This window comes from Pan paniscus, chromosome 17 (assembly GCF_029289425.2).
Source record: "Pan paniscus chromosome 17, NHGRI_mPanPan1-v2.0_pri, whole genome shotgun sequence".
NCBI lineage: Eukaryota > Metazoa > Chordata > Mammalia > Primates > Hominidae > Pan > Pan paniscus.
In genome coordinates, this window is record NC_073266.2 from 31,551,634 (window position 1) to 31,570,272 (window position 18,639).

Sequence of the window (18,639 nt, forward strand, 5' to 3'; positions counted from 1 at the left end):
CAGAAGGCGCCAAGCTTGCTGACACCCTGATTTTGGACTTTCAGCCTCAAGAACTGTGAAAGAATCACAAATGTCTATTGTTTTATGCCAGCTCATTTGTGGTACCTTGTTAGGGCAGCCCTAGGGAACTAACACAAAATATTTTAGAACAGAGTCAGTTCTTACAGTATTCTCCTAACATTACCAGCAAGGACCATGAGAGCAGGAGTTCAGGAAAAGATACCGAGGGATTTGGATCTGGGTGGGAGCCAAGTCCCAGGCTCACTGCAGCCAAGACTGTACTCCTAAAGTTCGCCTTTGATCGTCTATGTCTTATTTCATCCAGCTCCCCAGAAGCCTCTCCCTATACAATACGTTGCACACTCTGACATTACTTACCGATGACTGCAATAATCTTATTCCTCCTATAACTTTCCACAGCATTGTAGCTGTGTATAGGAGGCCCAGGCACACATTCTGAATCATCAGCTAGTCAGGTCCCTCTACCATTCCTTTATGTGCCACATTGAAAATGTCAAGTTTGAAGGATAGTTCATGACCAACATTATACATAAATGTGGTGGATGTCGCCAGAGAAGACTATATAGGGAGTTAATGGAAGGGAAAAGAAATTATTTTTCTTACCATTCGTCTTGCCGAGGGTGATTTTTGCAGTACCTTTGAAGTCTTGGGGCTTGCAGTCTAAAAGAAACACAGTCTTTAGGAGTAATGTTGAGAAAACAAGCATATGTTGCTTTTGGAAGTGTAAACTGGTACAATCTTTATGGAGAACATTTTGGCAATATTTATAAAATTATAAAATGTATATGCACTTTAATCCAACCGCTCCACGTCTATGCATTTATCCTATAAATATACTTCATTTGTGAACAATGATGTATATAGATGTTTGTTCGCTGACACACAGATTGTAAACAGCAAAAGATCAGACACACACTGTTCACCAATATGAGATTGCTGAAATAACTTATTGGGTGTCTATGGAATAGCACGCAAAAGAAGCAGAGAAGCAAAGGTGCTGGCTTTGTGGACTGATATAAAATAATCCCCATGATTTGTTAAGTCAGTAAAGCAGGATGCAGGACAGTGTGTCCTGTATGCTACATTCATGTTAAAAGGGAAAGAACATACATTGATATTTGCTGGTAAGCAGATAGAGCATCTCAGAAGGTTTATACACCTGCATGTTCCTGCACACACACCCTGCCGCTGGTGATACTATTTGTCTCCAGGAGGGGAAGTCAGAGGTGGCTGATTTTTATTCTATGGTCTTTCCTGACTTCTAAATTTATAACTTGTTAATGAACTGTCTATTCCAATCAAAATTAAAAATTAAAAACACAATATAGTGGCTGGGCATGGTGGCTCATGCCTGTAATCCCAGCACTTTGGGAGGCCAAGGTAGGGAGATCATGAGATCGGGAGATCTAGACCATCCTGGCTAACACGGTGAAACCCCGTCTTTACTAAAAATACAAAAAAATTAGCCGAGCGTGGTGGCACATATCTGTAGTCCCAACTACTCAGGAGGCTGAGGCAGAAGAATCACTTGAACCCAGGATGTGGAGGTTGCAGTGAGCCGAGATCGCGCCACTGCACTCCAGCCTGGGTGACAGAGCAAGACTCCATCTCAAAAAAAAAACAAAGCAATATAGTACAATAGTACGAAAGAAAAACTATTTCTTTGTCTTTAAGTGTTTGCTTTTATGGTATTTATAACCTTTATAAATACCATATCTTGGTTCTATTTACAATAAAACATTAAAGTGACATTGATATAGCAATGTACAGTTTACACACACACACACTGTCAGTCCATCCTAATGACAGCTCTATGAAACAGATAGATCATTATCTGCCCTCCCTCCCAATTTATAAGATAAGAACATTGAGGCTCAAAAAAAGAATGTAGTTTGTCCAGGCTCTTATGGGTAGTAACTGACAAGGCCTGACCTGACCTCTGTTCCACACATTTAATTATACTGTTATGGTTTTCCAGAGTGAAAATGGCTGCCCCTCCATAAAAGCAATGGATGAACTGGCAAAAACTGTCAGTATTACTCTTAGAATTCTGGATACAAATCCAAAGGCTTCAACTAGGGGAGTGCTTAAGTAAGAGGAAGAGCTGTGTGTCATTTTTACTTATGCTTTTCCATCCCTGCTCTCCAGTTCAGTGATAGCCTTGAAAATAACAGCCTGCATTTCTGGCATGGGTACTGGCAGGGAGCAGAATGGACCTCACTCAAGAAGTCTAATGATTTGTTCTCATCTGCCTGGTGACTCCCTCAAAGACTGGCTCAAAAGGCTTGCCTTTACCTTGCCTAACTTGGAACTTGATGGGTGCTAAAGGGGTGTAATGTCAAAAACGTTTACAGGCAAGTGTTTTTGTCACAGCTGCCTGATGCAGTGGTTCAGAAGAAATTGAGGAAAACAAGAGATAACTAAAAAGCTTGGGAGGCAAGGCTGGAGACTGAGATGCTTTGGAAAATAAAGGCTGTAAAAAGCCTTAACATATTCTTGAGAATATAAAGGCCACATGATTGAGAAACAGCTGAAAACATAAACTTCTGGCTGATCCTCAGGTTCTGTGCAAGCAGGAAGCAAGGGCTCAGGCAGAGTTAGAAACTGCTTGGCTGAGTGCTAAAGGTGTGCCCCAGCACACACACTGCTCATCTGCAAAGACTGGGAGGTTTTTTAGTTCCAGACATTTAAGAGAATCTCTGTCTAATCATTAGTTATCATTAACCTAATGGAACACAGACTTCCATAGCCACACAAAACAAAGAATACAGACTTTACAAAATCAGTTCAGGAGAAAAGTCATGAAGCAAACAAACAATAGGTACAAGAGCAGAAGCAACAAACCCTGAGGAGGGAGAAGAATTTGATTTCCAAAGCTGCTACATTATAATACTCAAAATGTCCAGTCTTCAACAAATAGCTGTTAGGTAAAAAAAAGTCAAGGAAATATTGCTCCTACACAAGGAGAAAAAGCAATAGTTTCTAAAGAAACTAAGGAAGTCCAGACATTGGACTTACTAGAAAAAGTCTTCAGGCTGGGTGTGGTGGTTCACTCCTGTCATCCCAGCAATTTGGGAGGCAGAGGTGGGCGGATCACCCGAGGTCAGGAGTTCAAAACCAGCCTGGCCAACATGGTGAAACCCTGTCTCTACTAAAAATATTTTAAAAATTAGCCAGCCATGATGGCAGGCACCTGTAATCCCAGCTACTTGGGAGGCTGAGGCAGGAGAATCACTTGAACCTGGCAAGCGAAGCTTGCAGTGAGCCGAGATGGTTGCAGGACATCGTGAATATACTCAAACACACTGAATTGGTATAATTTCAAAGCTTAAAATAGTGAATTTTATATTATGTGATTTTTTCTCAATTAAAACAAATTTTTTAAAATTTCATTTCGAAATAAAAGTATTGGTTCTACTTGATATGAAGTCACTTTGCCTATCATGAGTCAGAGAATACAGTCTTTCATCATGATTATGATAAATCAACAACACTCCCTCCTGCCTCACTGCCTTGGCATTTACTGTCCTTTTCCCTGGACTTTCTCTCTTCCTCCTTTCACAGTGGTATCCATCCTTCAAGATACAACTCCAACCAGGCACAGTGGCTTACATCTGTAATCCCAGCACTTTGGGAGGCCGAAGTGGAAGGGTCGCTTGAGGCCACGAGTTCAAGACCAGCCTGGGCAATACAGCAAGACCCCCATCTCTACAAAATTTTATTTAAAAGTTAGCCAGGTATGGTGGTATGCATCTGTAGTCCTAGCTACTGGAGAGGCTCAGGCAGGAGGATCACTTGAGCCCAGGAGTTCGAGGTTGCAGTGAGCTATGATCATGCCACTGCACTCCAGCCTGGGTGACAGAGCAAGACTCCAACTCTATAAAAAGAAATGTAGCTCCAGGAAGGACACAGTGGCTCATGCCTGTAATCTCAGCACTTCAGGAGGCTGAGTCAGGCAGATCATCTGAGGTTAGGAGTTCAAGATCAGCCTGGCCAACATGGTGAAACCCTACTCTACTAAAAATACGCTGTCTCTACTAAAAATACAAAAATTAGGCAGGCATGGTGGCGCATGCCTGTAGTCCCAGCTACTTGGGAGGCTGAGGCAGGAGAATCACTTGAACTCAGGAGGCAGAGGAGTAAGACTCTGTCTCAAAAAAAAAAAAATGTAGCTCCAATGTTGCATCCTCAATGAAGCCATCCATAGTCTCCCACGCTAGAGCACATTCCTTGTCCTCTGCATGGCCCTGGCACAGCTGGCCTGGTGCTTCCCTACTGGGCCCCTGGGGCTCTCATATACATTTGTCTCCCACATTAGGTGTAAGTTCCTTTGAGGGCAAAGTAAATTTCAAGTATCTCCACATCCTCCTCAAGGTTGAATGCAATGTCTGGCACTTGTGATCATCCTCAAGTTAGATAAAAGCAGTAAAAATAATTCTTCTAAAACTTGTTTCCATTATGTGCCTCCACACAAATAACTGTGTTAAAACAAAACTCTGAATTCCTTGGAATGCAATGAATTTACACAAAATAATTTAAGGATTAACTATTCCTTTACTAACCAATCAATGAAGAAATCTCTTTTCCCAAGTATTAGACATTTGGATACTGGATTGCCCTTAAATCAAGTTGACAGGGACTAAAATGTTGACTTTCAGCTTTTGCGAGAACGATTTTAGCCTTTCTGGTGGGATATCAAACAATCTTCCTGACTGAGATATTTCAAGAACTTTAACCAAAAAGCACATAACTCTCAACAAGATGCAAAGACCACGGTACTCTGTTATGGACCCACTTTCCATGATGTTTATAGTTACAACACTCCCTGATCCTCGAGAATATAAAACGCTTGGTTCTAAATGACAAGCTACTTTGTGCCCCCCTTTGAGGAATACAAATCTAGGCAGTGGACAATCGCCATGCCTCATTTGCTGTCTTACCTCCCGCTCGAGGGTCTTCCTCCTGAGCAGCTTCCTGACACTTGGGAGCTGCTTCTTCAACAGCATCGTGGCTTCATTCATTCTTCTTACTTGAGTGATTAAGAAAGACGGAACCTGGAGAAGAAAAATAGCTTGGACTGGATGGAAAACACTTGAATTCAACCTCCCTAGCAGATTCTGTCTTCAGGCATGGCAACTCCTCCCAGTCACTTGGTATCCTGGAGCCAGGAATGGTGGCATTGTCCTTATAAAGTTTAGAAAAAATTACGTGGATCCCTGTTTCAAAGGGAAACTGTGTTGAAGAGCAGCCCTTCCAGAAGGTGTAAGGCTGTCACAGCCACCTGGGGTTATCTTCTCATATTTCTTCCCTATGACCAAGGGAGTTGCCCAATCATGGAGGCTTTATGTTTCCTGGGGACATGGACTTCTGAGGAGGACCTGTCATCACTATGTCACTCACCTTCCACAAAATCTTCTGGTACTTAAGCATTAGGCGGATGATGTGGGCCGCAGTGTTTGCTAACAGTAATTCTTCATAATCAGAGTGTTTGCTTCTACTGAAGAAAAGGTTTGGTGCCATCACTGTAGAAATGTTCCACAGACTCATTCGGTTTTTTGATTCATTGGCAATCACTTTATTGAAGAATGTCATGAGGGCCTAAGAAGAAACAGCATCGTGTCATACAATTGTACACTGTCAAAAGTGCCCCTGATTGCTATCATTCATTCTATTCCCATTCACTCTGCTGCCAGAGAACTGTCAGAAGTATAGAATGGTTAAATGTACCATGTTTCCCCTCTAACTGGTTAAAAGTACTGAGAAGAAATGTGAGCAGTATATTCAACTGTCTGCTTCATAAAAGTCGCCATTTTAATGGATTTTATTATATTGCAGTTTCTATAAATATGGTTTGCATTTTCTTTTCTTTTATCCTAAAAGAGTCTGACAAATGTTAAAATTAAATATAAACCGGGAAGAGAAAATGCTGCAGTTCAATAAACACGAAAGGTTGTTTTGCTGTGAAGGAAGAAAAGTAATTCTGAAAAATACCCTTAACTTAAAGCATTGCTGTTGAAAACTATTTACAATTTCCTAGGGAAAGGAAAATCCATTTAAACAACATAAGTATCTCATTCCTCAGCCCAAATGTAAACTCAACTAAACAATAAAAAAATTGAATTTTGGGGTGCTATTTTTCTATTGCTTTTCAACTTTGAAATTGACAGCTGGCCAAAAGCAAATGTTTGTGTGCAGGTCTTCTAATCATTAAAAATATAAAGAATTGAGAAAGCTTAATACAAGTTTGCTGTGCTATCAAAGTATAAATACTAAATTCACCAAGACGACTGAAATCCCCAAAAGAAGTGCTCTTTGGTTTTCCAAGTTTGAATTCCACTGTACAGTATTTGCAATGAGAAAAACAGCACTAAATAGTAATAATAGTTAACATTCATTTGAGAGTTTGCTGTGAGCCAGGCGTTACTCTTAGTACTTTATATATATTCACTCATCATTATTCCAAACCCTGTGAGGTAGGTACTATTATTATTTTACAGATGAAGAGACCGAGGTGGAGTGCAGCTGAGCAGCTTTGCTCAGCTTAAGTGGCAGAGCCAGGATCTGAACGAAGGGAACCAATTCTTCAGCTAGAGTTCTTGACCTCTAACCCACACCAGCTGCAATCCTAGCTCCAGTCACAATTTAGAATAAAAAATTAGAGACAGAGAGAGAGAGAGAGAGGCAGTGCATGTGTGTAACATCCTCACCAGTCCGGTGATGTTCTGGGGGACCTTTTGTTAGAAATGTATTGAATTATTTGATAATTGCTGCATCCTCAGTTGTATGAAAGGGTAGACGACATTTTGACTCAGATATTTGATACCAGATGAATTTTTTTTTGATAAAAGAACACTGTGTAGACAAAGCCAAAAAACAAGCTAATAAATTTTCAGTTTTTGAAAAATTATTGAATTATGTTAGAAAAGGACATTTTTATGTCATAGCTGATCTCTGTCCTTGCCTCAAGGATACATCTAATATGACCGACATATATTATAATTGACATAGATATTTTCGCTGTGTAGGAGGAAGGTCCTTACCACACTGAAATGTCTGATAAGAGGCAGCACTAAGAACCATCTTTGTTTTCAGCATTATGTTTACTGGCCTCAAAATTACCATCTCTTTTCAACTCATCCTTATCTCAATTTCATTTCAAAGATTCCAAATACCTGTTGTACTTAAAACAAATTTCCTATTGTATATAGAATGATTATCCAGAGAACAAGAGAAACTTTGATTTTTACCAACATACAGCAAAGAATGAATGTGAAATAAAGAGAGAAAAATTGGGGATGAAACTATAGAATATGATTCTATCAAATGTTCTATTATATATCAGTGGAGAAACCACTTTTCTGCTTCATTTTCCTAATATGTAAAATGACCAAATTCTATCAGATGATCTCTAAAATTCTGAAATTCTAGAACTATTTAAATTGAATTATTTTCACAAATTTAAAAACGTGAACATGCTAGAAATTTAAACCAGTGATTTCAAATTCCTCCCTGAGGACGCTCATCAGAGTTTTCTTTCCACTTCAGTACACCAGACTAACATGAGTAGTTGAGGACCAGCAATTATAGAGTCTATTTTACAAGTTACATAATGGTCTTATTGACTTCTGACATTGTTCTATTTAAGCCTTCATTTTTGCCTCTTCTCCTACTCCTAACACCTTGCCCAATGCCTGACACAGGATAGACAGTCAACATCTCTGGGATGAATGGAGTGAATGAAACTTAAATGTTTAAGAACATACCGCCCGGGCGTGGTGGCTCACACTTGTAATCCCAGCACTTTGGGAGGCTGCGGCAGGAGGATCACTTGAGCCCTGGAGTTGGAGACCAGCCTGAGCAACATGGCGAAACCCTGCCTCTGCAAAAAATGAGCTGGGTGTGGTGGCACATACCTGTAGTCCCAGCTACTTGGAAGGCTGAGATGGGAGAATCACCTGGCCCCGGGAAGTCAACGCTGCAGTGAGTTGTGATCGTGCCACTGCACTCCAGCCTGGGTGACAAAGCAAAACTCTGTCTCTCAAAAAAAAAAAAAAACAAGATACCAAGATCTCCACTCTTTCTTGTCTTCCTCAGGAGAAGGGCAGTGGGAGCACAGAAAGGCCGTGTGTTTGCAGCATGCTCAGGTGGCTCAGTGAGCTGTCATCTCCACTTTCATTTTCCTATATGAGCCATGTCCTCTGAGCAATAAGAGCCCCAGGACAAGCTGTGAGGTGGACACGACGTACCTGAGCTGCATCTCTGTTGGCATCAGGCAGCGCCATGACCATGAGGTGTAAGGCTTGAAACTGTACTTTGACGTGAGGCCCTCCTAACAAGAAAACAGAAATAGTCATACATTTTAAATAACCCTGATGCATCCTGACAGCATTTCTTGCTAGCATCTGGTGGCACAGGAGGGCTCCTGACAGCTTTTGGTGGTAAAGACTCAGGTTTTGTGCCCAGCAATGTAAATTTGTTCACTTGGACAGGAGCCTCTGTCCATCAACTCCCTTTTCCCATCCCATGATGCCATTGTTGAGGCAGGTGGCCAACGAGATCCTCAGAATAATTCTGGATTTGGATAGCACTTCCCTTTCAAAGTATTTTCGCAGACCTTCCCTTCCTTTAATACTATAAATAGAAGTGAAGCTCACTCAATACAAGAGAAAATAAACCTTGCTTCCATATAATGAGGCAGAAAAGTATAAGTATTAGGAACACAGATTTAGAACCAGGTTTAAATCCTGGACTACTATTTAGTCGCTGTGTGACCTGGGGCAGGTTATTTAATCCCTGTTGCATCTACTTTATTATCTGTAAAATAGGAATAGTCATTGTATCTACCTCACAGGCTGTTATGAGGATTAAATGAGTTAATATATGTAGAGTGTTTAAATCAGTACCTGTACATAGTTATCTTTCTACATATTTGCTCTTGCTTTTATGATCTATGACACTTATTCTAGATCTTCCATGGACACTTAGGGAAGGTGATGACTGTAGTTGGATCTTTGGAGACTGTTGAGTATTTTCTTCCTCAATAATGACACAAGATGGCGCCAGAGGGTTGGCATTTATACTCAGGGATTCCATCCACAGCTGGATAATCCACGACCAGCTGTGCTGAAAATTTAGAATACACCAGAGAATCTAGGCTTTCCTTGGTCCCTCTGTATTTTCTTCAAAATGGTGTCTTGGTGGGGAGTTCTTGGAGGAAAGCATTATGTTCTGGAATCTCTGGGGAGTTCTCAAGTTGAAGGAAAATCTATTTCTATTCAATGGCTGGAAGGCAGTCAGCTGCTGGTGAAGTTAACTGAGCTGTATAGCAGTGGAAACACTTGTGACAAGCTAGTAGGTTACTGGAGCTGTGTGTGCTAGAGTTCAGGAGTAGATGACAAGTGTATACAACCAAGCAACATGGGGAGAGAGGGAGGATCATATTGTTGAAGAAAAATCCATGTGTGGATTTGTGGATAACTTGTATCAAATTTATAATGACGCAGGTCCAGGATGTTACTGAAAACAGCAAATACACATTGCTGTGAGCTTGCCTGAATAATAGAAACTTTAAGAGCAAGTCTCAGTGCAAAGCATTTAGGGGCAGACAAGACATTATGTTAGTGCATAAACTGCAGGCTGAGGACTGTCTCTAATCTTCCAATGCAATTAAAAAAAAAAAAAACTCTGGGGAAAAAAAAAAACAAGAGACGCAGATGTAGGCTTGGGACCACTGTGTTTCCATTAACTTCAGAGAAATTAAGAAGCTCTTTTAAGTTAAGTTTAATTTGGCAAATAATCCATTTTCATTTTACTTAGGAAACCTGGCCCAACGCTGTTTTGTGATTAATAGTTTTGTAGTTAATTCATTTAATACATCCCAGTCACAAGTATTCTCTTTCCTGAGGTCATTACTTCCCCAGAAAGTTATTAAGCATGTAATGAAAGCATCTGAGGCTTGATTGATGATGATACTAGTCCTTTAATTTTACGGTCAAGTTTGGGGCCAAGTTTGAAAAGAGAAAGTAACGACATTAGTGGAAAAGGCTCTGTGTTCTCTGAGCTCCATTTGAGGGTATTGAGAGGGACAGCTTAAACACACACACACGCGCGCTTGTTCACAATCCTCCCCTTCAGAGAATCTTGTTACAACTAGAGCTTACTTAGGTGGCAAAAAGGCCATTATTTCCTGCTGGTAGCAGGCCAGAACTCTGGGTTTCCTGCAGGGTTCGCTGGTATCAAATCAACCACCTGCAATATAGTATTTTTCACCTTCAAAGTCATACGAAGGAATGTGGACTCTTTGTGAACCCTTTCAGGATATTTCTCAGAACCTCTCCCTTCAGTGAAATGTACTGGCTGTAGTCAGATAGGCAGTAATGATGATACAGCATGCAGTAAATGCTACACAGAAGATAATTGGTCTCTGAAAATTACAACGTCACACAGTGTTTCTGAAAATTACGAAGTCATACAGATTAGGTCTTTAGTGAAGTATTTGGGTAAAAGCACAAAAACTATAAAGTATGTTTTGTAACTGACAGTCAGGGAATCATTTGGCATGGTTTGAACATAAGGATTGAATATTTTGGAGGATGAAAATTAATATATTCATATACCCTTCTTAAATATGATTCTCTGAACAGATCTGGAATTACAGGTTTGAATCCTCCTTGCATAATTCAAACTACCAAAAAACAAAAACAAATGAGTGATCCAGAGATGGAAGGTCCTAATTCTGGTATAAACTTCACCCAAATCTCTGGCTGACCCACAAACCATGCGTGTGTGGGGTAACACGGCGAAGGATTGCACAACTGAACAGACAGTTGAGCTCCTGCCCAAAAGACCACTGGCAATTTGAGTCCAGTCAAGCAAACTGCCGGCTTAAAAGAGCAACAATAGTAAAAGAAACCAAACAACATTCTTTGGAGAAATACTTCAGAATCCATAGTCTCCAAAGACTATATTCATAATGTTCAGAATAAGCTTTAAACTTACTTGACATACAAAGTAACAAGGAAAGTGTAACCCATTCTCAAAGAAGACAGAGACCAACCCTGAGATAACCCAGGTGTTAGAACTGCCAACAAGGACTTTTTTTTTTTTTTTGAGACAGAGTCTTGCTCTGTCGCCCAGGCTGGAGTGCAGTGGCACGATCTCGGCTCACTATAAGCTCCACCGCCTGGGTTGACACCATTCTCCTGCCTCAGCATCCAGAGTAGTTGGATCTACAGGTGCCCGCCACCACGCCTGGCCAATTTTTTGTATTTTTAGTAGAGACGGGGTTTCACCTTGTTAGCCAGGATAGTCTCGATCTCCTGAACTCGTGATCTGCCCACCTCAGCCTCCCAAAGTGCTGGGATTACAGGCGTGAGCCCCCGCGCCTGGCCGCCAACAAGGATTTTGAAGCAGCTATTGTACCTGTGCTCAATGATGTGAAGGAAAATATGATTATAATGAATGAAAAGATAGGTCACCTCAACAGAAAAACAGAAAGTATTTTAAAAGCACCAACTGAAAATTCTAGAACTGAAAAAATACAATGTCTGAAACAAAAATGAATGAAGGAAATTAGTAGCTCTTCTCTCTTTTTCAGCAAGTTTTTCTCATTAAAAAAACCCAGTAAGCTTACAAAGAAAATAGATACTAGTCACGGACAGCATGTGAATTAAAGGTTAGAAAATGACTGGCTTGCCTACAATATTCTCTTCTTTCAAGACACAAAAGATTATTTTATGAATCTGGTTTAGTTAAAACATTCAAAGATTTAGAACCTACATAATTTTTAGGACAAATTTTGCCATACAACTTAGGATCTATTATTTTCTTTCATTGTAATTTTTATGATTTTGTAGTTCTGGCCAACCTGAGAAGGTTGTACACTGGCAGATACAGACATCACCTGTTAAGTTCACACAACATTTTAAAATTTAAATTAGAGGCTGGGCCAGGTGTGGTGGCTCACACCTGTAATCCCAGCAATTTGGAGGGTGAGGCAGGGAGATCACTTGAGGCTAGGAGTTTGAGACCAGCCTGGCCAACATGGCAAAACCCCGTCTCTACTAAAAATACAAAAATCAGCCAGGTGTGGTGGTGCACACCTGTAATCCCAGCTACTCAGGAGGCTGAGGCAGGAGAATCACTTGAATCCCGGGGGTGGAGGTTGCAGGGAGCCAAGATCGCGTCACTGCACTCCAGCCTGGGCAACAGTGCGAGACTCTGTCTCAAAAAAAAAAAAAAAATTAGTGGCTGACACTCTCAAATTAAGAGTTTTTGCATTAAAGCCTGGATTTGGCTCTCAGTCTGGCACAGCAACCATTACGGAGAACCAAGCAGTGGTCAATGTCTCTAGATGCGGTGTGTCCTCTCAGTTTGGACACAGACCTTTTTGGTCCATGTAGAATCAACATTTACTTAGCATGCTCATACATATTTAGAGTTGCAATGCCTGAACTCCCCAGGTTAACAGTTAAAGCCCCCACTATGTACCCCCATTCTACTTTTCCAAACTTTTCTCCTGTTACATCCTCCACAATATTCAACCTTTATGCTCAAACCATGCCAAATGATTCCTTGTCAATTACAACACACACTTTATAATTTTTGTGCTTTTGCCCACATACTTCACTTAAAGGCCTAATCTATATGACTTTGTAACTTTCAGAAACATGATGTGACTTTGTAATTTTCAGAGACATATTATCTTCTGTGAAGTATTTATTGCATGCTGCATCATCAGACCTAGGACCTCAGATTTAAGAAAGGCAGTGATGTCGTATTTTTTGATGCATTATCACATACCAGGCTCTATTCTAAATGACTTCATTCAATATCCACGGCAACCCTGACAGGTAATTATTATCTGTAATTTACAGATGTAGTAACTGAGGCTCAGAAGGTTTGATTGCATGGCTAACAGATGGTTGCACAGGAATCCAAATCTCAAGAGCCTGGTCTTTCTGCAAACCCCTCTGCCTTTTAATGATTATAAAACCCTAAACCAGGCTTAAGTATATAAGTATGTAAGTAGGTGACTGTTTGCCATCAAACTTAATATTCCACCAAGCACTGTCAGGACACAGCAAATCTATACATGAGCACATTTGATTCAGCATCTCTCTTCTGCTCTCACTTTATTGACCTTATATCTTAGCGTATTCACATATAACGTCTTCCACCTACTTTCCATTAGACTGATGAAGGCAGGTATATATTCCACAGGGAAGAGAGAGGTGGGTAGTTCTCTGAAAAACGCTTTCAACATTACTGCAGCTTCTCTATGGCACATTTTGTCCCATTTAAATTTATCAGCATTAAACTTGGCATCAAGTTCTTCACGGTATTGCTGTAAATCAAGGAAAACAGTCAGTATTCAATGCATTTTTACCACCTGACCCCATTTTCCCCTTCGAAAACTGTTCTTATATAAACTGTTTTTGTAAACAGACTGGTAAAGTAATGTCTACCAAGAGTAATTTTTTTCAACATGATTAAGGTAAATAGCTATGTGAGGATGAATTTTTAAAAACAATTTTCTAAAATATTTAAAAGATAATGTTGATCTTGAAATAATTTTCTAATTCTACACAAATATAGAAGTTCTCTACTCTGATCACAGTTTCATTTCTGTGGTTTTGGCAGAATACCACTATTCCCACATGATAAATACACTGTTAGATTCTGACAAAGTCTCCGTTCCCCCTCTTTTCATAATCCCTTCTGCCATCCTCTCTTCTATTTCTAAATTAGATCAAGAAGGTTTGCCTCTCAGCCAGTTCACAAACAGAATGAGAAATATCCCAATAAAGTAACTCTGACCTCGCTGCAACATGCAAACCTATGACATCTTCCTGGAGCAGTGACAGCGAAGTTTTATTCCAAGACAGACACATGCCTTCCACATGTTTGCATGCTCGCCCAATCCTTTGTAAGGTTTGGAACACTGTGCAAATACTTTTTAAAAAACCTCTAAGCCTCCGTAAGTTCTACTTGCCTAACAAATTTTACATTACGAATTCATCTGATTATCAATGCCACTCAGGCTTCATGTTTCTTTTCAAAGGCAAACTCATTTTTTACTGCTCCTTTGAACTACAAGGTTTACCTATAATGCCAGCAGTTATAGTCAGTCTCCCAGCTGACACTAACTGCTCCAGAAAAGATACTTAGAAAGGGAACTCTAAAAGCTCTGTTTCTTTAAGACCTCTGCTTTATTCTCATGAGAAGCCTAATTCTTCTGGCCTTGAGCATGCACAGCCAGAGTCAGTGTGCACATCTGACCTTTTCCTAATAAGGATTAGCTCATTAACCAGCCAGACATAATCACTCTCTTGGCTCCCAGAGCCTGAAAACTGGAGGTCCCTGGCAGCACAAGTTTCTTGCAGAGATACACATGATTCTGATGCACCCTCTAACCTCTACTGATTAGATCAAAAGGAGATTTTCATCTTGCCCTGGAGAAGCTTTCAATCTTATAGGAATACTTTGGCTAATCAAGAAACCCTCTGGTGATAAATACACTTTACAAAACCTTAAGCATAAATATAAAGTTCTTCCTAAAATGAAAGAGATAGAGTGGGCTCTGAAAAGAGGATGCATGAGATCCATTCTTTGCCTTTCGGTGTCCTGTAATCTAGTGGGTGGGACTATTTCATGAGCTGATACGACTAATTTAGAGTGCACATGCTATAAGAAAAGTCATGTATTGGTGCTATGCAGCCAGGAAAGAGAGGAGTCAAACTCTGCTAGGGGCAAGTCTTGAGGATTACAGGGAATAGGAAATAGAAGGGGATCCTGCTCAAGCAGTGATACAAATGCCAGCAGATCCAGTGTGTCTGGGGAACTCCAGTTCATTCAGCCTTGCTGGCGCATCTAGGGCAAGGAACAAGGCTGGAGAGTAGCGAGCGCCAGTGCTAAGGGGACTAGCCTTCACGCTGTAGGCAATGAGGCAGCCTGGAACATCTCTAAGCACGGGAATGGCAAGGGTAGATTTGTCTTTTCTGACAGCCAGATGGAAAAATGATTTGGGGGAGCGTGGAGCTTGGCATAGGTCGGGTGGGTGGAAGCAAGTGACAGGCAAAGAACCCAGTTATCAAGCCACAGCACCACTTCCAGGGAGGGATAACTAAGGACTAATCTCGATAAACAGTTGTAGGATAGAAAGGAGAGGAGGCATTGAAGAAATGCCCAGGAGGGAAAATTCTCAAGAATCAGTGTTGGATTGAATATGAGACTCAAATGGAGAAATAATCATCCGAGATGATTTTCCAAGACGATTTCCATCTGATTTGTAATGGGCAGATGGCAGTGTTGTTAACAGGAAAAACACAGGAGGAGGAGTAAGCATTTCCCATCAGTCGCCTGGTACCACTGCAGTAAAGCAAAGGGGACATTGTTTTCCAAGTGCACAGGAAGCACCAGCGAGAGGAGAAGAATTCAAATTCATTTTCCACATACCTCTGCAAAGGAATCTATCTGAATCACAAATGTGGCCGTCCTAACCTGTGAGTAGTTCCCAGTCACCTAAGGGGCAACAGGGCACCAGGGTCAAGGGCAGGTGCTACAACCAGATCCTTTAGGCTTTTATCCGAACTCAGCAACTGACTAGGTTATGGTCTGTGCTTCAAGCTTCCCAATGTACAATGGAATATTAAAACGACATTCCCAAGATCAAAACAAATAATATCATGTAGAGCTCACAGGGCAGGGCCTGCCATGCTGACAGCTCTCAATAAACACCGCACTGGCTGCCCGCCCCTCCCCCACTCTCAGGTCTATTCTAACCTGCAGTGTCATTACTATGGGAATCCCACGCGTATGCGGCGTGACTGTTTAGGGAATAATACCGCGTCATATTGTCTGGATGGCTAGTATAAAGCAACACTGAGAGAAATAATGTCTTTTTTTGGTTCTGAACAGAGCTGACATTTCTGTGGTGGCCCCAATGTGAAACCACGTCAACCGGGTATGAGTTTACCTTGCCAAAGATGGGGAGCACTTAGAGGTTCAGAAGCCCTGTTTTTCTGACCCCTGACTAGGCAAGGATGAGAAGTCTTGTCATTAAATCTCCCTTCAGCAAAAATGCAATGTGCCTCTATTTTGGAGGTAGTTTTATACAAATGCAAATGACCAGCCTAAATAAGCCAGGTGAGGTAATTATAAAACATTTAGAACAGCCTTGGAATGATTCAAACTAGTCAAAAAAGAAAATCTTGCATGTCAAACAGTCTGCCTCTTTCCATAAAATATATTCCCCGGTGTTTGGCTCAAATTTCTGTCATTTTTGAAAAGAAAATCATTGCAAACACCAACCAAAGCATTAAATTGGTTCCAAATGAGCTGAGGCCTCAAGTCTGGGACTTGGCTCCACAGCTGCGTGTTCCCTGTTTGGCTAAAACCAGCAGCTTCCTCCCAGGGCTGCTCCCCTGTCAGCCTCCCCAAGCATTTAAAGCACAAAGCCAGGCCAGACCGTTCATAGTAATGATACACTAGCGGACCACAGGGCTGGTATCATCGATTTGGTTCAATCCGAGGATAATTATAATGGAGTTTTTAGTAGTTTAGTGGATGAATTACAAAAAAGGAGGTAGTTTAAATAAAAAGTTTTAATAAAGGAGAGGAATAAAGAACCCTTTAATGCATCACGTTTCAATGTCTTTCTAACTGCAGTGTTTCCCGGTTTCTGTTCACTTGCCCAGATTTCTTTCATATTGGCCTTCCTAGGGCTCAAACCATGAAAACATCTAGATTACATTTTCCACTAATAAGTGATGGAATAAATTAGGCTGAAACTACATAAAACTGGGTAGGGGAGAAAAAAGACTGACCTATATGTGGTTCAGGAATGCATGTGCCTATAATAACTTTCTGAAGGAATGATTAGCCTTTGAGAAGCATTTTTCAGTGGAAGATTAGCCAAAGAAAGGTAACTGCTGCTATGACGTTAAACTTTGTGCACATAAGAAATGCCCTGTAATTTTTTTTTATTATACTTTAAGTTTTAGGGTACATGTGCACAATGTGCAGGTTAGTTACATATGTATACATGTGCCATGCTGGTGCGCTGCACCCACTAACTCATCATCTAGCATTAGGTATATCTCCCAATGCTATCCCTCCCCCCTCCCCCCACCCCACAACAGTCCCCAGAGTGTGATGTTCCCCTTCCTGTGTCCATGTGTTCTCATTGTTCAATTTCCATCTATGAGTAAGAACAGGCGGTGTTTGGTTTTTTGTCCTTGCGATAGTTTGCTGAGAATGATGATTTCCAATTTCATCCATGTCCCTACAAAGGACATGAACTCATCATTTTTTATGGCTGCATAGTATTCCATGGTGTATATGTGCCACATTTTCTTAATCCAGTCTATCACTGTTGGACAATGCTCTGTAATGTTTTCTCCTTTCGGTGATTTAGAAACAGGACATTTAAATCATATGCATTATGCATGTTATACACCCATGCATGCATGTGTACACATGCACATACATACACACACACACACGCACATACACACACACACACAGAGGAACCAGTAAGAATATGTGCAAATACAGTTTCCCAATTATGGACAGAGGTTTCAAGAGATGGAATCTGTTTCTGTTTAGGCAATTTCTTTCTTTCATTTTGGTTCTCTGACTCTGCAGATATAACCAAAGATTTAACCAAAATAAGTAATGGTTTTCATCCTTACTTGTAGGATACAATTTTTTAGAAGAGTGTGTAAGAACCAAACACACGAGAAATGGAGACAGAAAGCAGATGCAACTTAGAAAGCATAAACCTTAAGGAGCCGTTGGGCATTTCCCTGCCTTCCACAAGAACTTGTGCCAGCATTCAGCCAACTCCACTCTCAGGGAAGCCGTAACCCCTCAACATGCCCGGAGCCGTGATGCCCTGGTGCCCTGCTCCGACCTCGCTTCACGGAAGACCTTGCCCTCACGTGCAAAAGCCCAGGTAGCTGACTCTCCCAGCTGTGGGCCCCTTCTGGATGTGGCTCAGCCATATTTTCTGCAGGAAGCCCCAGCCCACGACGGGGTGAGGCATGGGTACCAGGGCCTTGCCCATTCTGCCCAGCACACGGCTCCTCCATGGTTAGGAATTGTCTGACCTGCACCGTGGTTGGAGCCTCACCCCAGCCAATCCTGGTTCCTGCCCCTTTCATCCTGCAGAAGCAGTACCGCCGTGACTCTCCTCCGCTCCTCACCCATCTCAGCATCTGCTTTCTGGAGGATCCAATAGACACAGCCTATCTATTCTCAGTTTCCACTTAGAAAAACCACTCGTCACACTTCTATATAAAAACTCTGATACTGATACAAATAGAATTTCCCAAAGCATGTACCAAAATGAATTAATGAAGAGATGCTGTTTTGCCTCTACAAATGTCTTTTTGATAAATATTACCGCATTGGTATTCCCCTGCCCCTGAGACTGTTTGCTCAGGGATCCAGCTTTTAAAACTGCTCAGGTTTTCACATCTGCAAGACAGGGAGTGATCCAACCACAGGAATGAGCTCTCCATGGTGTATGCCTACCCGTAGACACAGTGGGATGTTTTGCTGGATTTTTATGAGAAAAGCTTTTCTTTTCTAATAGTTCTTTGCTTTATTGTACTG

The 18,639-nt window shown here is 41.2% G+C and overlaps 1 protein-coding gene across 6 annotated transcripts in view; it reads right to left on the minus strand.

The window, feature by feature from the left end:
• ARHGAP28 (Rho GTPase activating protein 28) overlaps window positions 1–18,639 on the minus strand; it is a 230,113-nt gene that overhangs the window by 20,227 nt on the left and 191,247 nt on the right. For all 6 annotated transcript variants that reach the window (XR_008621973.2, XR_010110101.1, XM_055102779.2 and 3 more), the window contains 5 exons: window positions 13,204–13,366; window positions 8,268–8,350; window positions 5,422–5,619; window positions 4,962–5,075; window positions 625–681 (listed from right to left, as the gene is read on the minus strand). Coding sequence is in view for 4 of the 6 variants with exons in the window: in XM_055102779.2 (XP_054958754.1) it covers window positions 625–681; window positions 4,962–5,075; window positions 5,422–5,619; window positions 8,268–8,350; window positions 13,204–13,366 (615 nt within the window). In the remaining 2 variants the exon portion in view is untranslated. The remainder of the gene's footprint in view (window positions 1–624; window positions 682–4,961; window positions 5,076–5,421; window positions 5,620–8,267; window positions 8,351–13,203; window positions 13,367–18,639) is intronic.